This window comes from Microcebus murinus, chromosome 3, assembly GCF_040939455.1.
Source record: "Microcebus murinus isolate Inina chromosome 3, M.murinus_Inina_mat1.0, whole genome shotgun sequence".
NCBI classification, from domain to species: domain Eukaryota; kingdom Metazoa; phylum Chordata; class Mammalia; order Primates; family Cheirogaleidae; genus Microcebus; species Microcebus murinus.
The window spans coordinates 8557502-8584401 of NC_134106.1; the positions used below are offsets into that span (position 1 = coordinate 8557502).

The 26900-nt window shown below is 41.5% G+C and overlaps 1 protein-coding gene across 1 annotated transcript; it reads right to left on the reverse strand.

Moving 5' to 3' along the window:
* Positions 1-99: 99 nt before the first annotated feature.
* E2F6 (E2F transcription factor 6) lies at positions 100-22873 on the reverse strand. Its single transcript, XM_076000553.1, has 7 exons — positions 22477-22873; positions 12908-12962; positions 9565-9781; positions 7928-8084; positions 6744-6857; positions 3456-3591; positions 100-2293 (listed from the first exon to the last, which is right to left on the reverse strand). The coding sequence occupies exons 1-7, from the start codon at positions 22852-22854 to the stop codon at positions 2247-2249; spliced, it is 1104 nt and encodes a 367-aa protein (XP_075856668.1). The 5' UTR covers positions 22855-22873; the 3' UTR covers positions 100-2246.
* Positions 22874-26900: the final 4027 nt, after the last annotated feature.

Here is a 26900-nt window from a genome sequence, read left to right on the forward strand (position 1 = left end):
GGACGGTGAGGGTGCGATGGAGTGAAGAAGAGCTCAGAAATCAGCGCATGGGACGCTTACTCTAGTGCTTTTAAAAAGAAGAGACCAAACACCAGAAGATGGAGTGACTGGAGAGACACTTCATTTATATAACACATCTACAATTTACAAAGGATTTAGCTTACATGATGTCATTTTATCTTCAGAACAATTTGTAAAGTAGAACATTTGTCACATTTCGCAAGGAACTGCTGCTCAGAAATTATGCTAAAACCTTTGGCAAAGCCTTTTTGTTGGTTTTTGGGACACTACTTTTAGTTTTTTTTTTTTTCCCCCTCTTATTCCTTTTCAGGAAAAGCTTTTTCTTCTGTATGTCCCCTTAAATACAGATGCTCTTGGGCCTCTCTTCTCCTGCTAAACTCTCATTAGATGACCTCACCTATTCTCAGGGTTTAAAGCATCATATATAAACTGAACAACTGCCAAATCAACTACACAGAGTTCAGATCTTTCTTTTGAACACCTGACCTACATATACATAGTTACCTATCTAAATTTCTTTTATACAGCACGTCCAAAATTTATTTTTATCCTACACTTGCTGTTTCTCCTTTCTCCTCTTCCCTATTTTGTCATACCATTATCACTAACCAGTCCAATGATGATAAACAGTGCTCCCTGTGGCTTTTCTTTGGCTAATTTCAAACAACTTTTTGTATCAAACAGAGGGAGTAAGGGAAAGCCTTGAGGCTAACCATCCAGAGAGCGCACTGTCAGCAGTCCCCAGACATACAGACACAAGCCAGCAGGGACTGCGGCGGGAGCGGGCGCTCCACAGAAGGATGGGACTGGAGACGGCCACTGGCACTCAGAGGTATGTGAATGCTAAACACTCAGCAGTGTTTTTTAATACTTTGATTTTGGATTCCTAGTTTAAATCCTTCTATACATGATCTGAATTTTAAGTTGCTTCAAATCTTTCTTTAAAAGCAAAGAGGTTTAAAATATGAATTCAAGTGGTACAAGAATCTCGTATGATAGACAAGGCAGGTATTATTAGTCTAATTTTACAATTCACTCACCCACTCACTGATTTCTTTAAACATTTATTAAGCACTTTATCTGGGCCAGGCACGGTGCAAGGCGCTGGGATATAACAATGATTATGACAAGGTCCCTTAAGGAGCTCACAGTCTAATGGTAAACTACAGAGTAAACTGAGGCACAGAGTGGTAAATGACTTACCCAATGAGGTAGAAAGAGCTAGGTATGTGGAAATGTGGGACTAGAGCTGGAGAGAGGGCAGGGCACAACTTGTGGTAAGTAAAACCCCTCTGACTGAAGAGCAAGGCTGCATACAGAAACATATTACAAAAATCTGCCTGCAAAAACCTTAAAATAGTTCCCAATTTTCACCATGATTGAATTCAGGTCTCACGATGAATTACACTATTATCTGATGGCATTTCTATACTTGCCCCCGGAGCCTTGGGGCATGCCACCAATTTGCTGGGACATACAACTCCATAGACAGCTTGAAATCAAGATGCATCCAATACCAGTTTCGGCATTGGGAATCATATTAAAATACTTTAACTCCATGAATGTAAATGTATAGCACATTTATGATACTTCTACATGTAGAAGTTTGGAAAAACTCTCCTCTAACCCTCATCCAGAGGATTCTAATAAGTTATAGATACCAAGGAAATTAGAGAATTTGTCTGTTACTTTCCATATATACATTATTTTGCTGTACAAGGATGAAAAGCGTCACTTAGACATATTTCATAAGTACTCTAAACATTATACAGATATATATACAAAGACATCACATTTAGGTTCGTGTGTACATCTTTCCAATGTACAACAGCTAACTGCAAACACAACCAGTGTAAGGCAATTTCTTTTGTGATATACGATACGACCCTTGAAGGAAAGGGTGGCACATCCACAATGAACATCCATCTCAGGCCTGACCATCTGCTTTCATGACACTCTGTGATGGAGTTATTTCAGGTGTCAAGATGTCTATCTCGCTGACAAAAAGCAGTGAATAATTATAAAAAGTTGTTTTCAAATGTGGAAACCATAATTATCTAAGTAGTGAACTACTCAAAGATACTACCGGCATTAATGCTGCTGCTAACAAGGAGAGCATGGCAGGGATGAGTTATTGCTCTGAGAATCAGACCGATGCATCATCCATCCACCTCCGCAGGATGTTCCTCAAAAAACTCAATACATGAATTCTTAAATGCTATCTATCATTTGCTCACTTCAAGCAATTCTTCATTTTGCTGAGGATTTTCTTCTGAAAAAGAACACATGAGAGAGGAATTATAAGTGAAGGACTGAAAGGCAGACAGATAACAGAACATACGATCCAGCTACTTAAAAAAAGTGAAGATCCCTAGTCAAGTTCATGTTAATAGCATAAGGCTAATTTTTTCAGTCTCACAAGAATAAACAGGAACTCAAACCTGTACCTAAAAGCCCATTAGATAATGTAGAAACCCATTCCATATTAGGGCTTTATTGGTTTCTTTTGGAGATGTCATGATTCCCTGATTATTCATTATCCTTGTGTCCTTGTGTTGGAGGAGACAGCCTCCACTTCTGGCCTTTTTAAGTGTTCGCTGGCAAGGATAGAGCTTCTCTCTTCAGACTGGCCAGTTGGGGACCACCCCAGGCAGGCAGAGCTTTTTGTGAGCTCTCCAGTTGGCTGGGCCACTGCCTTTGCTCTTTGTTGGCGGGGCTGCTGGCTGGGTTCTGCTGTCTTGTGAGATCACGGCCTGGGCTCTGTTGTCCGGTGAGAAAACTGCCTGGACCTCACCGTCCAGTGAGACTACTGTCTGGGCTCCGCTGTCTGGTGGGGTTGCTGGCTGGGTACCACAATGGCTTCTGCTCAGGATGTATTCCCGGCCACGCAATTCCACCATTTGGGATCTGCAGCTGGACATGGCTACAGGCTGGGCTCCAAGGTTAGATGGAGCCACTGCTCTGGCCAGGCAGGACCAGAGGCTATGCTCCTTAGAAGTGCAAAGTTGAGGATCCCTCTCTGTCCTGCAGGAGGCGCAGAGTGGGCTCTTGGCTGAGCTGAGTGGATCAAGTAGGTCTAGCACTTTCCCTTCTCCAAGATGTGTGGCGACGGCGGAGTCTCCTGCTGGGCAAGGTCACTGGGCGTGCTTTCGGGGCCTTTGGAGAGTGGAACTGCTGTGTGACCAAAAGCCTCCCTATACAGAGCCTACCGCCAGTGGTACTGCCATGGGACCAGATTGAGTGTACCTATAAAGTTTGTAGAAATATCTAAACTCCAATAAGAATTACCTTGTAATTCTTGTTTTTTTCCTCATGTTTTTGTGGATAAGAAGAGTAAAAATATCTTAAGGCCATAATATACATTCATAAAATTACATATACTTAAAATATCATTAGAATCTTAAATTTTCTAATCACAAAGTTGGCATGTTTACCTTCCTCAGGGCGTTCTGGATGTCTGCTCTCAGATGAAGAGGTGACACCTTCAGACCTTTTGTGACCCTGCTCCACTTCACACAGGTAGACGTCAATAGGTCCTTTGGTGCTCCTTATGTGCACTGTGATAGAATCCTGCAAAGGACACACAAACCATCAAGATGAATGAAGACTTATCAAGCATACTTTTGCACTCACTAGAACTGCAAAAATTTCAAAAAACCTTTCTGAAAATTATATTCTGGTGGTTTCCGTTCTATCATACATTTTGAGAAAATCATCATCTTAGCTGTAACCACATTAAACCACTGGACAATTCACACAGCTAGGACAGCCACACAATGCTGTAGTCACAGTGTCACAGCCATCAAGTGGACACCTCCATACTGAAGAGCCTGTTTTCCCTACTCAAGAAGTCGATCCCTTGAAGGAGGCCATACTTGAGAGTTGAAAGTCAGCGTTTTGATAACAGAGAACTCTGGAATACCCTATAGTTTCATAGGATAAGGGTGTGCTTGGATTTCCAGACCAATAAAGAGGTATCGAGATAAGTGGAAGGGCCATTCCTTTGTCCACTTGAAAGAACTAAGAGGAAAAGATCAAGTCGAAATACACCTCATGTAATTTAAAACATTAAAAAAAATGAGAGTCGTAACAAAGGACTATTATTAACTCATGATTTTCACATTTTTTGGCTTCAGATTTATTTACTCAGGATTTAATTAAAATACTTTTTCCATAAGATATCAGGAAATTGAGTGCTTCTACTGAGAATTAAGCTAAATTCTTAAGGAATAGTTACAGTTATGATTCCTTTGTTTTGTTAATAGAGAGCTGGTTTAGCTGTAACACAAACTCTACTCTCTCCCCTTTTACGTGGTTAGACCTGGGCTGGACACTACAGACACCACTGCTCCTCCTGCGCCACATCTCACTGCGCTCTTATCACAGAGTGAGTTCAGTGAGATGCAGCATCTCAGAGGGCCTCATTTGTCCTCCTTGCCATGGCTTCTTGGTTCCACGAATGTGGGCTAGAGAACATCTGTGCTCAGCTTCTAGAGGGCCAGGTCAAGTCTGGTTTGAGTAGTAAACCTTGTGCAATTTAATAGTTAGAAACAATAAAAGAAACCAGTATGTTGCCCTGAACTGGCGGCCAGCTGAGGACTTCACATTCCACTAAATCAAGGATTGGCAAACGTCTTCTGTAAAGGGTAGGACAGTAAATATTTTTGGCTTTATAGGCCATGCCACCCCCGTCACAACCTCTTACTCTGCTAATGTAGTGTGAGAACAGCCAGAGACAGTATGTAAACAAATGGGCATGTGGTTGTGTCCCAAGAAAATTATTTACAAAAATAAGGAGCAGGATGGATCTGATCCAAAGGCCAGTTTGCCAACTGTCACGCCAGGTCCACAGCTCTCCCCCCAGGTCTTTGTGGAGTCAGACTCTACCGAAGCCAGCATGCACACATACCTACTGCTGAGAATGGCTGGCCAAGAGGGCCCTTGTGCACAGACTTTAAATGGGACTCTGAGAGAAGCCTTGAGCATGATTAAAGGCTCAGCAAGATTTAATAATTATAGTCTGATGCAGCTCATAGCACAGGGAAAAAACCCAAAACTCATCAGTCACTGCAGAATGGATTATCATGCCCCATAGTAAGCATGTGTTGAAGGACTAGTAGCTACTTATTTAAAAAAAAAAATCTGTGAAACAACTCATATTAAATATAAAACGTTACTTGGATACTTGGAGTGTACCTAAATCCAAATAAAACAACTAGGAAACATCACCAAGAGGTCACAATTTGAGTGCGACAGACAAAAGAAAGCTGTTCCTAATTGATACACTGTCAAATGACATGGGCCCTCACTTGGACAGAGAGGTCTGCTGGGGATAGGAGGAAAGGTGGATAGCAGGAATGCTCTTCACTTGGAGGGGGGCAAATCCGTCACAAGAATGGCCACATTCCTTGGTTCTGACTCTATCCTTATCAAGCAATCTTCTGATGACAATTATGGTTCTTTTTTTTTTTTTTGAGACAGAGTCTCACTCTGCTGTCTGGGCTAGAGTGCTGTGGAGTCAGGCTAGCTCACAGCAACCTCCAACTCTTGGGCTCAAGCGATCCTCCTGCCTCAGCCTCCCGAGTAGCTGGGACTATAGGCATGTGCCACCATGCCATAATATATATATATTAGCCTGGCAATTAATTGGCCAATTGATTTCTTTCTATTTTTAGTAGAGATGGGGTCTCGCTCTTGCTCAGGCTGGTTTCGAACTCCTGACCTTGAGCCATCTTCCTGCCTCAGCCTCCCAGAGTGCTAGGATTACAGGTGTGAGCCACCACGCCCGGCCAACAATTATCTTTCAATACAAACTTTCCTGCAAGGGAAAGAATGTGCTAAGCAGCTAGCAGCTGTTAAGAATATTTTCATTTAGGCCAGGTGAGGTAGCTCATGCCTGTAATCCTAGCACTCTAGGAGGCCGAGGCAGGCGGATTGCTCAAGGTCAGGAGTTCGAAACCAGCCTGAGCAAGAGCGAGACCCCGTCTCTACTATAAATAGAAAGAAATTAATTGGCCAAGTAAAAATATTTAGAAAAAATTAGCTGGGTATGGTGGCGCATGCCTGTAGTCCCAGCTACTTGGGAGGCTGAGGCAGGAGGATTGCTTGAGCCCAGGAGCTTGAGGTTGCTGTGAGCTAGGCTGACGCCAGGGCACTCACTCTAGCCTGGGCAACAAAGTGAGACTCTGTTTCAAAAAAAAAAAAAAAAAAGGAGAATATTTTCATTTACACAGAAATTTTACTTTTCATTTTAAATTTATAACATAGTGTTCTAGTTTATTCATTACTCTTTTATGAGTTTGTTAGTAAGCTAATGCCCCAGAACCTTGGCTGAGATCAGATCTTACTTTCGCAACTTCAAAACAGGCCAATTCTTGGTGATTCCTCTAAGAAGCACTATAGTATATTGGCTGAAAACAAACTTTGAGGCCAAACTACCTGGGTTTGAATTCTGGTTCTCTCACTTACTGAGTGATCCTGAGAAAGTTAATTCATCTTTCTGTGCTTTGGGTTCCTCATCTTTAAGATGATGATAATAATGTCTACCTGATTTGTCGTGTCACTCAAAACATGTTAAAATGTGCAAAGTGCCCTAAATAGTATCAGGTACACAGCTAACATGCACGTGATGGCTATTACGTTACTGTGACTGCAACGGAGCACAGCCTCGGCCGTTGGCCCCCCTCCCTCTTCAAATCTGTTTTAAATGCAGGACTACCTACCTCTCTGGGAGCAGGAACATCCAGTCTGGTTTCTTCTGGAGCCTTAACTGCAATAACAATCTGTTCATGGAAGGCTTGGATGCTGTGAATATCTTGATATGTTACATATGCTAGTGTAAAAATCAGTCAAGGATCTCTGAGCAGGGTGCTATTTATTAGGGAGAAAATTTATCTCTTATAACTCATTAATGAAAGTGTAATGTTAGAATGTCTTTAGTTTTTATGGGATACAAATTCACAAGTGCAAAACATTATTGTACTGATAAGTTGTATTATTTCATATGAAATTCTTAAGATTTTATAAAGTATTTTACAATATTTATAACTCAGCTTAAAGAATTCTTTTTAAAAAATATAAATAGATTTAGGGGTATAAGAGTGTTTTTGTTTTTTTAACATGGCTGAACTGCACAGTGGAAAGTCTAGGCTTTTAACAAACCCGTCACCTGAATAGCATACACTATACCCAAGGTAATTTTTCATCCCGCACCCCCCTCCCATTCTCCCCATCCGAGTCTCCAACGTCCATTATGTCACTCTATGACCATGTACATCCACTGCTTAGCTCCCACTTGTGAGAACACATGGTATTTGGTTCCTTGTTCCTGGGTCACTTCACTTAGAATAATGGCCAAGAATTCCTTTAACCTGTACTATTGGAATTATTATGGCAATTTCTGGAGAAAAATATTAATAAAGTTCAAGTCCCTATAACAAACAAGACTCATGAAGGAATTCAAATTGCTACCCTATTCCCTATTCATTGCTAGATCATACTATAACTTTGGGAAAAAATATTCAGTGTTTTTGATAAGAATCCCCTAAATTGAAAGATGGCAAAAAAAAAAAAAATCTATAAAAAGTAGAAACTTAAGAGAATAAGTTCCTCAGCACTATTATGTATGACAGATTTCTCTCATCTAAAATTATTTTCCATCTTACAACCTGAATGTATTCATCCTTATTGTGTTAACTCAAATTTTACCAATTAAGTGATACATTGGGTTTCTCCAGCATTCTCTTTTACTAAACAGAGTACTATTTGTGTGTTTGAGACTATACTACTAAGTTTTATTTTATCTTTTAAAGATCTATTTATATCTTAATTATATAAATCAAATCCCCAAACAGACTCTACTAAAGTCATTTGCTTTAGATGAGAAATTTTAAAGATTTAAAGGATATCTTTCATTTTCTTTGTCATCTGTTAACTCAAACAGCTGCTGAGCACAATCCTTAATTAGCTCGTCCAACGCATCTTCCATTGCTGATAAATCAGAAAGTTCCTCCTGTAGCTTCTTTTGTTGAGGTACTGCTCCAAAATTGCTAAGATCAGATCCTCTTTAAAAGAAAAAAAAAATCACCATCAATAACATGTAGGAGATTATACAGTAATTGCAAGTTAGGTCATCAGAACTTCAACTGTTTACATTTGGTGTTTTCCAAAATGACAGACAGAAACTAGGGACTTTGATTTAACTTCTACCCTCTCTTTATTCTAGACAGCCATTATTCCTCCTATACATAAATTATTTTTTGTTCCCAATTATAGTTTCTCATCTTACAAGGGAACTTTTTCAAAAAATATATTACAACCCTATGGAAATGAATAATCATAGACACAGCCCAATGAAGTAATAAGAGCACTGATCTAAGAGTCAATAATACCTAGCCCTATTGCTTACAGCACAACTTTTGACAAGTTATGATCTTTTAGTACCTTAGTTTCTACACCTGAAAAACAAGAAGTGTTGGCGAGATGACAGTTCCTCTGCTAAAATTTTATAAGTCTGTATTTTCCCCATTGTGTATATTCCACCTAAATATAATGATATTATTATTAAAAAATTTATTTTCTGTAGTTATTAGTGTCTCCTCCAATATGATATGACTAGGCAACAACTTATATTCACTTTTTTCCTTTAATCTTTATGGAAAATAAATAGGGGAAAAATTGTTACCTTTATCTTTTATCCTTTGCTTGCCAGTTTTCAAATCTTATTCTAATTAGTGATTCAGAATGCAATCTGATATGAACCCCTAAAGTGTTTTTAATGTCATTTAGTAAAAATGTTTAAAATAAAATTCAATCTGTATTTCTGTACAATTGAAAAAATAATCTCCCTTAGGAATCCATTTCCTCTGATAACTAAGTTAATTACTTACAGTCATTTTACAATCTTTGTCAGCAGATTTTTCATTTGCCTGAAAGGTCTCTATACACTTACACGCTGGACCTATTCTGATCCAAAATACTTGCCTATTCTGGTATAATAGCTTTTTTCTTCCATGCATGTACACACACATACCTTTCACTACATCAATATCTTGGTCCTTTTCCCATGGGATCCTTCCTAATCATGTCAAGTCTTTAGCAATTGCCTTTCAGACATTAAGTCTAATTTTTTATTTAAATATTCAGGGCAGTATGTTTCAAAGTATGATCCATAGGCCACACACATCATAACCACTTAGGGTACCTGTTGAGAATGCAGATTACTGTCTTCCCCCAGAACTACTGAATTATACTCCTGAAGCAGGAGGCTCTAGGTGTTCACTACACTCCAGTGTGAAAACCACTGTTTTATAACCTTCACAGATTTCCCCTGATATCAATAGGAACTAAGGAAATATTTTCTTTTTAATTATGTTTTTTGTAGGATAATGTAAGAAAATTTATAGGGTCCTTTTGTAACAAGAAGTCATATCTTACTTTGTTTAATATTGTCAAAACACTGCTGTTATTTAGTTTGTTCTAAGCATGGAACTGTCACTTAATGAGAAGGGAAAAAAGGCCATGAAAAGTTTGGAACCAACTCACATCCACCGAATATGGTTCTTAGATTTTTTTTCAACAAGGTCGATTCCATCTAAGACATTGGTGATATCATATACTCTTCGTTTCCGTACTCCCAGTTTTGTTGCAACCTTGTTTAAGTCAAGAATACCCCCAGGAGCAGATCTGACAAGATCCATAAATTTTCTAGTTAAATAAACCAGTGACACATCAAAACGAGGTCTCTTCACTTTTAGCGCTTCTGGGAAACAAAATAAACACATTTGTAAAATTTTAAATAACATTTCTCAACTCATTTAAAAAACCATTTATTTCCTCTTGATCAAACAGCATAGACATCTGCAGAAATTCCCACATACTGACTGAATCATGGCTGATTTCTATCAAATAAGTTTCTCAAAATGGATAAGAAATTTCTTTGCCTATCCTAGGTCTAAACAAAGGCTTTAGACTTAAATAAAGGAGTATTTGAAATACGCTACCAGTTTCAAATAACATGTGAATTTTTAGAAGTCTACTGCATCTTATCAGACAAAGCAGTAAATTTACCTTTGTATCCATACCACTCTCAGGAATAGAACTAGAAATAATTTTGAAAATTACATTTTCATTTGGTCTTCAAGTTCAGGAATTCTTCACAAAACAAAGGTAGAGATTGGGCTTTTTTTTTTTAATGTTTTTATCCATGCCAAAGTACTAATATAACCCTGTCTGATTAAGTTTTTAAAAGAGCCCAAACTATCTTTTATAAGGACAATTATGATATATCTTGAGGAAAAGTAGCATATCCATTTTTAAAAATATTCATTACCCTATATTAACAGATAGGCAAATGAAGGGAAAAAAAAAATCTCCTAAAGTCCCTCACTCACTCACCTAGTACAATCATTTTGGGTTTTCATTAACACACCCCCACAATACACATACATGTCAATATGTACACATAGTTCTTAAAAACAAAAATAGGAACTTACCATTTTGTAACATGTTCTTAACTCAATATTGTAAACATCATGACATGTCAACAAATGTATTTCAACATTATTTCTAATGGCTACATATTTAACTGCATGGAATATTTGCTAAAGTTATCTCAATACTGGAAATTCAGACTGTCTACAACTTTACTATTTCGTACAATACTTCAAAGAACCTACTTGTTGCTAAATTATTATATGTACCCTTAACTGTTTCCTTTAGATAAATTCCAAGATATGAAGTTGCTGAGTAAAAGGATATTTTTAAGGAATTTTGATATGTACTGCTAAACTGCTATCAAGGTTGTGGGATCTATCAATTTTACACAGTAAATAAGGGCTTAATCTCATGCTTTTTCATCTTTTCTAATTTGATACTAAGAAAAAGTTCTTATGGCTTGGTCTGCAGAGGAAATAATTTCTAACTCAGTTGTCATTCTGTTGTAGAATATATGATTTCCCTTTTTCTCTACTTCCATGGCATACCACAGTCAGTATGTTTCAAAAGAAAGGTCCATGTCACCTTCAGTCAGAAATGCCCTTACTCAGAACCTTCACAATGTCACGTTCAATTTAAAGACCACCGGTGGCTACTCCAGGAACAAAAGTACGTATTTCATAATATAAATGTCTTCTCTGTGGAACCCATTTCTACACTTAAAATTAAATAGGAGTAAATTAGGAATTTAAAAGTATTTTTAACTGGAAGTGGAAGAAAGTCACAATTCTACAACAAAACTTAGAAGATTACAAATGAGGAATTCTAACTTTAAAAGGCATGTAATGAATTATACTAATTACTAACAAGGCATGGTCTTATAAGCTCAGGATAAGTACATTCCTGTGATGTTATTTTATAAAGAACAAATATAACTGAACACCTACAACATGACAGTTGCTAAGGGGATATAAATAAGATTAAAAAGGCCTTCAAACTAAAGTAATTCCAGAGTCTAATGAGAAACTGCATTACATAATAAATCCTGAATAGGTGCTAGAGAGATATTCAAAGTTACTTGATACCACGAAATAAAACCTTTGCTGGAGTGGGGGCTGGGAGGGCCTCTTAACTGGAGCAGGCTGGGCATGGTGCATGGAAAGACGACAGCAGGTGTTGGCCCACTGCCACAGAGGGTAGAGGTGAAGTGAGGGAGAGGAAACAACATGTCAATAACAAAGCAGCATCTGAGAACCCGTTCTCAGGGACTGCATTCAGGGAATCCACAGGGAGGGCGTTGCGCAACGGATAAGGGCAGCAGAGTGCTGGAGATGAGGCTGCAACATTAAGCAAGAAACAACCTTTAGGGGCCTTATCTTTTTGTTTTGTCTATCTATCCTCTACCACCTTGTTTAAGGATACGAGGTAGCTTCTAAATTTAATACAAATAGACAAAATCAAATATATGAGGAGTCAGGGTTTTCTCTGTAGGTAATAGAGCAGCACTGAAGAATTTAAGGTGAATGACATTAACCCCATTTCTGTATTAGAAAACTCACACTGGCAGCAGAACAGAAGAGGCTAGGGGTTGCAGAGCCTGGAAGCTTGCAGCCCACTCAGAAGGCTATCCCACAACTTCAGCTTCGAGAGACTCAGACTGTGAACTAGAAGAAGCTATCTAACACAGTGGTTCTGACTCTGGGCTCCTGAGTCGGAGAGGCATGGGACTGACCCCTGACTCTGAGCAAGTCACTTTACCTCTCTGGGCCGCGGTTTACTTATTTATACAAAGTGAATGATAATCCACACCTGTATTTTGAAGGGTTATTGTGATAGTCCACGCAAAGAGCTTAATACAGCACCAGGCATTACACAAGCTCAGTAAATGTTAGATATCGTCTATAAACTGGTAGTAGGGGATGGACGAAAGAACACTTCAAAGCTAAAGCTGACCAAACTTGGTGACCATCTATGGGTGAGAGTATAGCAGGAGGTGAGGAAAAATGAAAGTTTAATATAAGTAAGATTTATATTTGGGCATCTATGCACGATCTATCCACTGAGATTAGGACCAAATTAGAAAGAAATTAGGGGTGGGGCAATCTATCATAAAGACTTCCAGAAGGACAGGGAACTAGAGCAACTGACATCCCTACCTCCTTTAACAAATACCCCAAACAGTAACCTAAAGTAGGCACCAAGAAGGAAAGAGTAAATTTCTCTCACAGGAGGAATTTTGGAAAAATATCTTTAAATACAGACTGTTCTATGAAAAACAAGCTGGCATTTGTGCACCTTATTCAACTTTATTCAACTCAAATTCCAAACTCTACAGTTCAGTGTATGAATAATATATTTTATTTCAGTTTCTTCTCAACTCATAAACATTCAAAATAAATCATTTTAATCATATTAATTTCAAACTACAAAACTTATTCAGGAATCAACTTACTTCTCATGGACACATATTGAACATTATCTTCCAAATTAATCCTTATTTTTGATGGCTGAAAAAAAAAAGATGTATAAATTTAACTTAGTAATTTTAAAACAACAATGCACATGAATAGCATTTTACTCTATAATATAAAGGATGGGGTTTTTTTCACCCTAAAGTAATAATCTGGGTATGAGAAAAGTAGTCCTTCCAAACTATATCTATTTCAACTGTAATTGCATCTGTAATGCATAGATTTACATTTCTCAGGTTGCATGGGTGTGCATAATTATGGCAGTAAAGACAAGGAAGGGTGAAAATATGAATATGAGAATTTATTACTGAATAGACATTAACTTGGTGACTGCATCAGGTACTGAACATAAAAAGGAATGCAAAGATCATTAAGACACTGTCCCTGACTCTGGAAAGCTCAGTAAAGGTAGAAGATCTATCTAAACTAACAAATGCTCACCCTTTGCTATTTAAGTGGTTCCAAAAAATTTGCTCATAAACTTTTGTAGGCAGGCATGCATTCCCATTATAATTAATGTAAAAACAGCAGCACTTCTAATAATGGGAAATAATGCATGCTGTGGATAACTAGAAACTTCTGTATTAGATAAATTTAAAAGTTTTTTTAAATTACTGAAACACCAGGAAGTTAGTAGCAGCTCATTAATGCTCAACCATTTTACCAGCTATTAGGAAGCTATAGTAACATTTGTAACACATTCAGAAACATTTCTTGCAAATAATAAAATAAAACTCCCATTAATCTCAAGGCTTAGAACAGGTGCAATGTTGTTATATGCCTCCAAAAAGGCATGTGAACAAGTTCAGCTCTTGTCTAAGTGACAAAATTGACCCATAAAGGAAAACTAGGGTGAGCGAATTCCACAGGTGCTTTAAGGAAAGAATCAACAGGAGTACTATGGATGCACCCAGACAGGGAAATCACAGAAGGATTCACAGGGAAGGTGGCCCCAGCTGAGCCTTGACGAGCCAAATTCTGCCTGAATAATAAACCACAGAGAGGGAAGAAAAAGACTATTGGTGCAGAAAATGAAACAAACTAAGGTGTGAAGGTATAAATTGCATGACATGTATTTGAGAACCCCCCTGTGTGGCCAGTGTAAATGTCTTGATTTTGAAGCTGGAAAGACATGCTAGCACCACACAAAATCATGCTAAGGAGGAGTTTGGGCTTTATGTTCTAACTAGTGGAGAATTACCAAAGGTTTCTGAACAAGACTATGACACAATCAAGTTCATGGTTTAGAAATAAAAGTATGGCAGCAAAATGGCAAAGGACTGGGAAGTTGGGAAGCCTTAAGGCAGGGTGTGCAGTTAAGAAGCTCTTTGCTCATAACAGTGTTAACAAGTCCTTGGCATGATGATTTCCTTATCATCTGATGATAGCATCCATTAGCAAGTTAATTTGATACGAAATAATTCCATTGAGACAGAATCCCCCTACAAAATCAGTTCAGTTGTTAGAACTGAAAGAACATGTAGACCTGCTGCAGTGTGCAACACTGGAGATGGGAACGCCTGCCTTGGGGGCAGGGACCATGTCTGGCTAGCTCTCGTTGGCAACAGTGACTTGCAAACATGGTATCCAACATCAAAACTCTGAGGCAGTCCTATTAAAGTCAGACATTTGACAAGCATGACCAACTGTCATTGCTATTTTTACATTTAAGCTCTCTGCTAATTTAGTATGAGACAGGGGCTAGCTATATAGGCAGCAAGATTCTTGAATGAAAAAAAATCCATCCTCATCACATTGATTTGGAACACACACAAACAAATATCCTAAATTGTCATAGATAAGCTCAGAGGTGACTTACCGCAGAGGCTTCTGTTCTCAATTTAGAGCAATGGGGCCAGGCTTTACAAACACAGTCCTTACTGGCTGCCTCACTGTCTGCCAGCCACATAGTCTAGAGGGGCATCTTTTCTGCTCTAGACCCCCCCCCTTTTGTCTCCTGGTCTAGACAGTTATTCACAGGTTGGTACTGGCATAATACTTCTGTTAGGCATAATACCACAAGAAAAAATGGCTATTCTACTATAAACACAGTTCTTTGCATATTGGCTATACTGATACACATGGGAAAACAGACCCCAACAGCATGCATTCATTTTTTTCCCCTTTGAATATGAAAACACTATCTCTTTATCTTGTAGAAATCACAACAGTACCTTTGCCCCTGAGGGGCAGGCATCATTTTATATATATCCTATCTGCATCTTAGCTACAAAATGGAGAAGGCAGCAACCTTCAAACAGAAAATCACTAAGGATGGTCCTCAGTGCCCTGACAGAGTGCACAGCTCTCTGGGAACCAGCAGCTCCTGATGGGCAAGCAGGCACAGTTCTTCAAGTGCAAAGCTATTTCACTGTTGCTCCAAATCCCACATCTAAAGACCTCTACTTTTAAATCTGAGAAGCTTTGACGAGCTCTTTCAAAAGTGGAAGAAAAGAAATAAAAGGTGAATTTTAGGGACTAAAATTCTAAGCACTGTCTCCAAACTGGTTAAAACTTTCTCTATACAGGCTGGGCATGGTTGCTCAGGCCTGTAATCCTAGCACTCTGGGAGGCCGAGGTGGGTGGATCCCTTAAGGTAAACGAGTTTGAAACCAGCCTGAGCAAGAGTGAGACCCCCCCACCCCCGTCTCTACTATAAATAAAAAGAAATTAATTGGCCAACTAAAAAAATATATATATATAAAATTAACCGGGCATGGTGGCACATGCCTATAGTCCCAGCTACTTGGGAGGCTGAGGCAGAAGGATCGCTTGAGCCCAGGAGTTTGAGGTTGCTGTGAGCGAGGCTGACGCCATGGCACTCTAGCCCGGGCAACAGAGTGAGACTCTGTCTCAAAAAAAAAAAAAAGTTTCTCTATACAGATGCCTCTCTGTACCAATTCCATTTTGGGGAGCAATATTCCTTTGAGAGCTCTTTGGAAACACAGGATTGTATTCTTCTCATCTATTCAAATGTTTCTTACTTATCAATGGGCAGACTAAGTTCTACCTCCAGCCAGTACTATGTTCTCCCTTCTCAAAAATTCCAGACAGCTTTTAAGCCATTTATTCAGGCAACAATCACCAAGATACATAATTAAACTTTGCACAGCAACACACATTCTGAGATAGATACTCAAATCACAACCTTACAGGCAGGAAAACAATCATACATTCAAACTTTTACAAAGCACCTACTTCATTTATTCAACGACTATTTACTGAACCTTTCTGTGAGAGGCACCAATGCACTGGGGATATAACAATGAAATGGACAGTGGCTGCACTTAGAGACCTAAGAGGAACCCACAGTAGAGAGGATGCTTTGGGAGCACAAAGGGGGTGCTTAACCCAGTCTTGAGAGGTTAGAGAAGGCTCTTCAGACAAAAAAACCTATAAATCTACACCTGAAACACCATCAGAAGGAAACACACATTTTTCAAAAATAAAACAACAAAAAAAGAGAGCCTGTTTTGGAAAGGGGAGTGTGGGTAGGTAGAGTGTTCAACCTAGACAGAAAATAGCAAATTCAGTAACCTGAGAGGTATGAAAGAATATGGAAACATGGAAAATGTAGCAATGATAAAGCAGTTCAGGAAAGGCAAACTCAGGAGCCAGACTGTGAAGAAGTTTCTACTCTATCCTGAGAGCACTAGGAAACCATGACAGATTCTTTCTGCCAAGTGACTTGATTAGAAATACACTTTTAAAAGATTATTGGGGGGCGGGTATATACATACATAATGAGTGAGATGTGTACCATCTGGGGGATGGTCATGATGGAGACTCAGACTTTTGGGGGGAGGGGAGAAAATGGGCATTTATTGAAACCTTAAAATCTGTACCCCCATAATATGCCGAAAAAAAAAAAAAAGATCATTATTATGTGTGGAGAACATATGGAAAGTGAGGGGCAAGACTGGAAGCAGGAAAACTGCTTAGGAAGGCACTGCAGCAATCTGAAAGGCAGATGATGATTAGAAGTGACAGGTATTGGTGATTAATAATTAGATTGGGAGGCTGGAGAGGGTCAGTTTGGAAAAGGGAGAACGCCAGAATGCTGCCTAAAACACTGGCTTGGGCAACACAGTGGGTGTGGTACCGTTTATTAAGACAAGACACGGCAAAGTTGTTGCCTGCTCAGGCAAGAAGATAATTCTGATGGTTAATGTTAGGTGCCAACTTGACTGGAGCAAGGAATACCTAGAAACCTGGTAATGCTTTAGTTTTGGGTGTGCCTGTGAGGGTGTGGTTTCCAGAGATTATCAGTGAGTCTGAGTGGAGTACAATGTGGGCAGACACCATCCTGTGTGCTGGGGCCTGGAGAGAACGAGAACAGAAAAAGGAAAATATGTCCAGCTATCTGTGGGAGCTGGGACTATCAGTGCTCTCTTGTCCTTGGATAACAAGACTTACACTGACAGACCCCAGGTTTAGGCCTTTGGCCTCAGACTCAGAGTTCCGCCACCACTTTCCCTGGTTCTGAGGCCTCTGGACTTGGACTATCAGTATCCCAGGGTCTCCAGCTTGCAGCCACTCAGCATGGGACTTCTCAGCTTCCGTAACCAAAAGCTAATTTTTCTAGTAAGTCCCCTCTCATATCTATACATAGTCTTGTGTTGCTTAATGATACGTTCTAAGAAATGCGTTGTTAGGTGATTTTATGTTTGTGCAAACATCATTGCACTTACACAACCCCAGATAGTATAGCCTACTATACAACTAGGCTATCTGGTATGCTACGACCTACTGCTCCTAACTGTAAATCTGTACAGCATGATACTGTACTAACTACTGAAGGCAACTATGATACAAAGGTCATTATTTGTGACAGAAATATTTCATTTCCATTATAATATTATGGGACCACAAATGTACATGTGGTTTATCATTGAATGAAATGTCATTATGTGGCACAGGGCTATATTTATATATCACATTGGTTCTCTCTGGAGAACCCTAATACAAATTTTGGTACCAGAAGTGGGGTGTAGTGCACCTCCTCATGGGTCCTGCTGGACTCGAGTCCAGTTACAGGTCTAGAAGCAAAGAAGGGTGGTGGGTGGGTCCTCAGGAGCTCAGCACAGTCTTGCTAGGCAACTGTGTCGGGAGGCCCATACCACTTCCTCCCGCAGTGCAGAGTTCAATTCCCTCCAGCAGGTGGAAAGGCTGGCAGTACCATGCGTAGGAATGCTCCTGCTCCTTGGGGTGGGGAGGTCACTTCTGCCAAACAACACTCATGAGAATTTAGGAGCTCAATGTGCTCAGACTCATCAGGGTCTTCCCACAAGTCCCCATCGCAACTGGCAGGATCCCATTCTTCTCCAATCAGTGCCCTCACTTTAACAGCAGGTACTCTGCAAGGCTAAATAGTTCAACTTTCATTGTAATTCAGCCAGTCCCATGATGAGTGAGGGTTTGTGTTTGATTTCTGCAACTTCAGCCCTGTAAGCCACAGAAGATTCCAATCCACGGCACACTTAGAAACTCTTAGGTCATTTGTATGGAGCTGGACCCAAGAAATGGAATCCCTGAGCTCATCCTATTCTTTCATCACCTTGTTCAGTGACACTAGGAGGAACCAACCAATGTCATTATATTTCTTGATTTTCCACAAATGTTCAAAAGCACCATGTATAGAGTTACTAAATTCCCTGCCTCTTATAAGCAGTAAATTGGGAGTATCAAATACATTTATTTTGTGTATCTCTATAAACAAACAGTTCACATCATGGACTATCAGTGCTCTCTGTACTATTGGAAGTAGAGTCCTTGGCATTTTTAGGTCTAATCAGATTAGAAAGCCGATTCCAGAAACTCAAAACCAATTAAGGAAACTCATCCTTAAAATTCTGATCCTCTAGAACTACTCCTAGTACCAAAATATGTATCAGTATTGGTCTGTTTCTCTAGAGAACCCTGACTAATATAAAAATAAATTTAATTTTGGATATATAGTAGTCCACACTTAAGCTTGGAAGATATGTTCCAAGACCCCCCCCCAATAGTACTGACCCCTATATACATTCTGATTTTTCTTATACATACAAACCTATGATACGGTTTATAAATCTGGCACAAGAGATTAATAACAAAACAGAAACAGAATATACTATGATAAAAGTTATGTGAATGAGGTCTCTCAATATATCTTAGCAACCTCAGAATACAACTTTTTTCTTAGTGAAAACTTTCACTTTTTCACTTAAAGAACATTATGGCTTCTCTTTGGCATATGTGAACTGCCAGCATCACTACTCTTGCGCTTTGGGGCCACTATTAGGTAGCTACTTGAACATGAGCACTGTGATACTGCGACAAGTTGCTCTGAGAACCAAGATGGCTAGTGACTAACAGGCAGTAGCATCTACAGCATGGCCACACGGGACCAAGGTATGATTCACATGCCAGGTGGGATGGGACAGGACAGCTCGAGATTTCATCATATTACTAGAAAGGCAAGCAATTTAAAACTAATGAATGAATTACTTTTGACATTTTCCATTTAATATTTTTGGACCATAATTGACTACAAGTAATTGAAACCAAGAAAAGCAAAACCTGGGATGAGAGGGGACTATTGTGTGAGTTTGAAATCTTAGTAGGAATGTCTAGTAGACAGCTGGAAAGCCCTAACCTGGATTTAAAGATTTAGGAGGTATTATTACATAACATGGTAAGTGAAACAACCAGAATGAGTAACAATATCTAAGACTTCAAGAGATGTATCTTCTGACATTAAATGCAAAGTTAAGTGGTTTTCCTACAGTGAGAGTTTAAAGATTTTATCACATTCTCAAAAGATTAAGACCACCAATACAGATGGCACCAATATACAGTTGACCCTCAAACACAGGTTTGAACTACACAGATTCATTAATATGCCAATTTTCTTCTGTCTCTGCAAACAGACAGCAAGACCAACCTCTCCTCTTCCCCAGCCTATTCAACATGAAGATGATGAGGATGATGAGCTTTATGATGATCCACATCCACTTAACAACTAGTAATACAGTTTCTCTTCCCTATCATTTTCTTAATAACATTTTCTTTTCTCTAGCTTACTTTATTATAAGAATACAGAATACAAAATGTACATTAATCGGCTGGGTGTGGTAGTTCAAGCCGGTAATCCTAGCACTCTGGGAGGCTGAGGTGGGAGGATCTCTCAAGGTCAGGAGTTCGAGACCAGCTCTGAAGCAAGAGCGAGACCCTGTCTTTACTAAAAATAGAAAGAAATGGGCAACTAAAAATATATAGAAAAAAAATTAGCCAGGCATGGTGGTGCATGCCAGTAGTCTCAGCTACTCGGGAGGCTGAGGCAGGAGGATCGCTTGAGCCCAGGATTTTTTGAGGTTGCTGTGAGCTAGGCTGACGCCATGGCAGTCTAGCCCGGGCAACAGAGTGAGACTCTGTCTCAAAAAACAAAACAAAACAAAACAAAAAACCAAAATATACAGTAATCAACTGTTCATGTTATCAGTAACGTTTTCCGGTCAACAGCAAGCTATCTGTAAATTTTGGAGGAGTCAAAAAGTTAAAGGTAGGCCGGGCGCGGTGGCTCACGCCTGTAATCCTAGCACTCTGGGAGGCCGAGGCGGGCGGATTGCTCAAGGTCAGGAGTTCAAAACCAGCCTGAGCGAGACCCCGTTTCTACCATAAAAATAGAAAGAAATTAATTGGCCAACTAATATATATAATATAAAAATCAGGGCCGGGCGCTGTGGCTCACGCCTGTAATCCTAGCTCTTGGGAGGCCGAGGCGGGCGGATTGCTCAAGGTCAGGAGTTCAAAACCAGCCTGAGCAAGAGCGAGACCCCGTATCTACTATAAATAGAAAGAAATTAATTGGCCAACTGATATATATACAAAAAATTAGCCGGGCATGGTGGCGCATGCCTGTAGTCCCAGCTACCCGGGAGGCTGAGGCAGAAGGATCACTTGAGCCCAGGAGTTTGAGGTTGCTGTGAGCTAGGCTGACGCCACGGCACTCACTCTAGCCTGGGCAACAAAGCGAGACTCTGTCTCAAAAAAAAAAAAAAAAAAAAAAATCAGCCGGGCATGGTGGCTCGTGCTTGTAGTCCCAGCTACACGGGAGAATGAGGCAGCAGGATCGCTTGAGCCCAGGAGTTTGAGGTTGCTGTGAGCTAGGCTGACACCACGGCACTCACTCTAGCCTAGGCAAGAAAGCGAGACTCTGTCTCAAAAAATAAAAAAAAATAAAAATAAAAAAAGTTAAAGGTGGAGTTTTGCTTTTAGGGGTTGGCATTCCTAACCCTCATGTTGTTCAAAGGTCAAATGCACACAGTAACACAAGTCCTGGGAGAGCAAATGAACTCTCATATGAAGAATGCATAGGGAAGGTAGGCAAGAACCCCCGAATAATTCAACATGTAAGGAATGGGGAGAGAAAGATGATGATAAACAGAAGCTAAATAAACAGATGGAGCTTATGTGGTGTCAAAGCAACTCAATGGAGAGAGTTTCCACCAAGAGTTGTCAATGGTCAAAACTACAACAGCTGCTGGAATGGACAAGATTGTCCATGACCTTGGTTAGAACAGTCTTATAAGTGTGCTTAGGCCAGAGGTCCCCAGCAGTGGGTTGGGTGGTAATGACAGACAATCAAGTGGACACAAACAACTTTTTCAAGAAGTTTAGCCATGAAGGGGAAGAGATACAGTAGAGGGGAGGGGATATGGAATTAAGATAGGTTATTTTTTAAGGTAGGGTTGGATTTAGGATGTAATTTAAATAGTCAAGAATTTATCACCTGGAGTCAGACATTCTGAGGTTAAACCTAGGTTTCTCCACTTAGTATCTAACCATGGGCAAACCACATAACATCTCCAAGTCTGTTTGGGTAACCGTAAAACAAGGATAATAATCTTTTAAGACTGCTGTGAGGAATTAAATGAGATAACGCTCATAAAAAATTTGGCATGAGGACTTGGCATAATGACTTAGGTAAATGTTTAGTTACTACCAGGTGTGGGAAGAAAGCAGCAGAGAAATTGAAAATATGGGGGGAAATGGGAAAGGAAGGATTCATCAAGAGCCCTGGGAACCACGGGGAATACAGCAACTGGTCCAGAGCAAGAGTAGAGGAAATCAGCCTTCTTACAGGAAGGGAGCCAAATCTCCCACCTATTTTGTCCACCAAACAGGACGGGAGATAATGGGGAGCTGCAGCGAGGGAAAAGTGAGGGGTGGAGGAGGTTTGAAACGGCTGCAGATAAGCAGAATCGGAGAGGTGGGAGAAAAGACGACTAGGTGATAAGCTGCGGAGGTACACCTAGGGTCCTGTTGAGGGAGGAAAATACACTTTCTAACGCAAAGTTGAACAATGTTCTCTCACGGTGCTCTGCAGCCCCAAGGAGGCTGACAACACACGCTCGCGAGCGGTGTAGAAGGGAGAGTGTGGCTGGCAGCACGTGAGGGGCAGTGCTGGCCGGGGACGGCGGGGACCGAGCGACGGGTCATTCGCGCTGGGTGGCAGCGCCGGGAGGAGGGGCCGGACGCGCAGACCCCGGCCCAGCCCGGCTCTTACCAGCAAGCTCTCCACGTTGATGGGGTCCCGGCACCGGCGGCGCACCGTCTCCTCCGCCGGGTCCACGAGCAGGCTGGGCAACTTCCTCGGCGGCCGCTGCTGACTCATGCTGCCCGGCCGGGCGGCCCGCGCCCCTCGCGCCCCGCGAGCTCTCCCGCCTTCTCCCGCCCGGCGCGAGCGCCGCCCCCAACACGCCGGTTTCCGGGGGCCCAGCAAGAAGCGGGCCCGCGGCCTGCTCGGTGGCGCCGCCCCGCTAGGCCGTCCCGCCCGCCGGCACGCGCGCCGCGGCCCCACGAGCCCGAGCGCTCCCAACGCGGACGGGCGGGGAGCAGGGCAACCCGCGGCTCTCAGGACGCCAGGCCCGCCATCTTCCCGCATGCGCAGTTCGCCGCACCCGTGCGCATGCCCGCCGCCGCGGAGCGCGCCCACGCACGGAGCCGCTCCGGCCGCCGGAGCCCGGGAAACCCGGACCGCGGAATCCGCGGAGAGGACGGGGAGGGAAAAGGAAGAGGTGGAGCGGGGTTGGGATTGCGGAGGAAGGGAGCGGGGGCCAGAGAGCAGAGGCAGGCGGGAGGGGAAACGCAGCGGCCGCCTGGGAGGTCCTGGCGCTGGTAGCCGAAAGTTCTAGATTTACCTGAGCGCGCAGGAGTGTTCATTGGTGCCTGAGCTTCCTCCGCTCGTGTAGCGTTTGGCGGTGTCGATGCTTAATTAGTAAATGCTGGTAACACACCATTGTGGAATTGTTTACTTCTATGCTCCTTTCTTTCTCTTCTTTCCTTTTCCTTTCTTCCTTTCCTTTGGGGAATGAGTTATTGATTACCTGTTGTGTCAGGTATTGGGGTGGGCACAGGAGATATTCCTTTGAATATGGAACAGACTCAATCTCAAATTTTGGTGGAGGAGACAGATAAATAAACAGTAATTTAAACTGGAGCCAGAGGTGTGTTTTCCAATCCTGGCTCCCTCTCCTTATAGATTAGAAGACCTCAAGCCAATTCTTCTTCTTCTTTTTTTTTTTTTTTTTTTCCCTTTTTTGAGACAGAGTCTCACTCTGTTGCTGGGACTAGAGTGCCATGGCATCAGCCTAGCTCACAGCAACCTCAAACTCCTGGGCTCAAGCGATCCTCCTGCCTCAGCCTCCAAGTAGCTGAGACTACAGGCATGTGCCCATGCACGGCTAATTTTTTCTATATTTTTTTTTAGTTGTCTAGCTAATTTCTTTCTATGTTTTTAGTAGAGATGGGGGCTCACTCTTGCTCAGGCTTGTCTCGAACTCCTGACCTCCATCCATCTGCCCTCGTTGGCCTCCCAAAGTGCTAGGATTACAGGCATGAGCCACCGCACCTGGCCCTCAAGCCAAATACTTAACCTCTTTGTACTTCTGTTTCCTCATTTGTAAAATGGGAATAATGACAGTACTTGACTCATAAGGTTGTTGGGAGGATTAAATGAATTAGTGAATATAGATTACAGTACTTAGAACAGGGACTAGCACGTATCTGAAATTAAAAGGCAATATGGTTAAGTATGGGCTTGGAGGGAAGCAACTGGTCAAACCAGGGGCTTCTACCCAGCCTGAGCGGGTGCAGGGAAGGCTTCCTGAGGAAGTTGCCTCCACACTGGACTATAAACTTCTTGAGGTCAGGGGACTTTACTAATCTTTGTATCTCTAACATCTAGCACAATACCTGGCAAATAATAAGTGCTCAGTAAATGTTTGCTAAATGAATGATTTGAAATAAAAGATGACTAGGAGGAGGTCTTTAGAGGATTGCATTTTGTTGCAGAATGAAGAATTTCCCAGAGCAGTTAGAAATGGCTGTTTTTAGGACATTTATTCAGCATCTGCCATACGCCTGGCATTCTGCATACCTTTACTCATGTAAATCTCTTATCAAAACTAAAGGATAGGTATTTTTCTGCCCAGTTTACAGATCAGGAAAACGAAGACCAGCAAGATCACAAACATTACCCAGGGTCCTAGGCAGGCAATAGTAGAGGCAGGATTTAACTCCACAGCTGACTAATTTCATATTCGGATCCTTTAGAAGATTCTTGAAAGGTAACTAGGTTCTCCATGGCCAAAGATGGGGCCAGGTGAGTGAAGGTGGGGGTGGATCAGGAGGGGAGTAGCAGGCAGTCCAGGCTAGAGAAACAGCATGAGCACACACCTGGGGAAAGTCGGAGCAATAGCACAAGACTCAGACATTCACTATGACCTGTTGTATGGCTTTACCTTGAGACTTAACATTTGCATGGGGTTTTTGAGCCTCTATCAGGTGCCTGGCAGTAGGGTAGGTGCTGAGTGGAGAATTGAATCTGATGGGGCCTTACCTTGTGTCCCAGGGGCTCCCTGCCTGGTGGAGACAGGTAACCAGAAAGCATAAGTACTAAATTAGAATATATCTAACACACTAAGATGGCAGAAAGGAGGAAGAAAAGAATAATAACTGAATTTGGTGTAAATTACAGGTGCTTTTTCACACATCTCCCTGTGAGGTAGATATTGCAGGAATACTTTATAGGTGGGGGTACAGAGGCTCAGAGAGGTTAAGTGACTTGGTCAAGGCCATGTAGGGACTCAAAGATAGGACTTTGTCCACCAAATCCTTTGCTCTGTCCACCATAGTCTTACATTGGTACACAGATGCAGTCCCCAGCACAGAAATTCTAGCATTCTGATTTCCAGTTCTGCTTTTTGTGTGTGCTTCCTGGGGCAAAATGGTCCTAGGGCAGACTGGACTGTGGGCTTTGAGTCTTTACAATTAGGGCTGAAATATAAGCCAAGTGCACAGGCGTGCTGGAGCAATGCTGAAAGACCTTATCTGTCAGGGGATATTAACATTTTTGCCTTCCAGGTCTGTGAGAAAATGGCCATAGCCAATAGGACTTTCTGTGATGATGGAAGTGTTCTGGCCATCATGAGCCATTGAGCACTTGAAATAGGGCTAGTGTGTCTGAGGAAATGAATTTTAATTTAATTTTTAATTTAAATTTCCACATAGCTAGTGGCTATCATATTGAATAGCACAGGTGAAGAAACTAAAACTGTAGGTATCATTCGGGCCACTTGCTATGGTCTGAACTTTTGTGTCCCCCCAAAACTCCTATGTTGAAACCTAAGCCGCAGTGTGATGGTTTTTGGAGGTTGGTCTTTTGGGAGGTCTTCCTTCATCAGTCATGAAGGAAGAGCCCTCAGGAGTGAGCTTAGTGCCCTTTAAAGGGACCCCAGAGAGATCTCTTGCTCCTTCCACTGTGTGAGAGTCTGTAGCTAGAACGTGAACCTGGGTCTGTGAACCGGGAAGTGAAGTGGACCCTCACCAGACACTGAATCCACAGGTGCCTTGCTTTTGGACTTCCCAGCTTCCAGATATTTGAGAAATACATTTCTGTTGTTTTTGAGCCCACCCAGTTTATGGTATTCTTTGACAGCAGCCTGAGCAGACTAAGATACACAGTGCTGTTCTAAGTGTGGTCTGTGACCTCAGCATCGCCACCACCTGGGCGCTTGTGAGAAATGCACGTTCTCCAGCCCTACCCAGTTCTACTGAATCGGAAACTGTGGGTTCGTGTGCACTCTGCAAGGCACTGGCCAAGTCCATCCCCTTATTTTCCAGATGAGGAAACTGATCCCTGCCCTCTCTCTAAGTGTATGATACCCCTAAATTGATACTTGGCTAAGCTGAAGCCAAGTTAACTTTTCTAATGTAGTGTTTTGGGATTGAGGACTTAGAAAAAATCCTAGCGGTCACCACTTGTCTTAGTCCTTTTATGCAGCTATAACAGAAATACCTGAGACTGATAACTTATAATGAATAGAAATTATTGGCTCACAGTTCTGGAGGGTGGGAAATTCAAGATCGAGTCACCAGTATTTGGTGAGGGCATTCTTGCTGCACCATCACGCTTTCTATGTCATCCTAAACACTTCCCATTTAGACCCCACCTCCCAACACTATCACATTGAGGATTAAGTTTCCAACAAATAAATTCTGGGGGATATATTCAAATCATAGCACCACTGTAACTTAATGTTTGCTAGATGTTGTGACTTTCTGTATATATCTCTCATGCCAACATAGGCATTCTTAGATCTTACAGATTGTTGTGATAGTTAAAGGTGGGAGGGGGTGATAGTGCGGAGAATATAGGAGGGGTCTAACTGGAGGCAAGAAAAATGGCTAGGATGCTGCCATAGCCACTGAACACACAGCCGATGATGGCCTGAACCGTGCTGGAGGTAGTGAAAATGGAGAGAAAAGGACAAGTTCAAGAGATAGAAGGCAGAGTTCGAAGGAACAGAGTTTGGGGGCTGATTGGATTCCAGGGAAGACTTGGCCTGAAGATAGCAGTTTGGCAATGGATTATTCAGGGAGTGTGAGTAGAGCAAGGTGGGGCAAAGCCAGAGGAGGGGACCCAGAGGA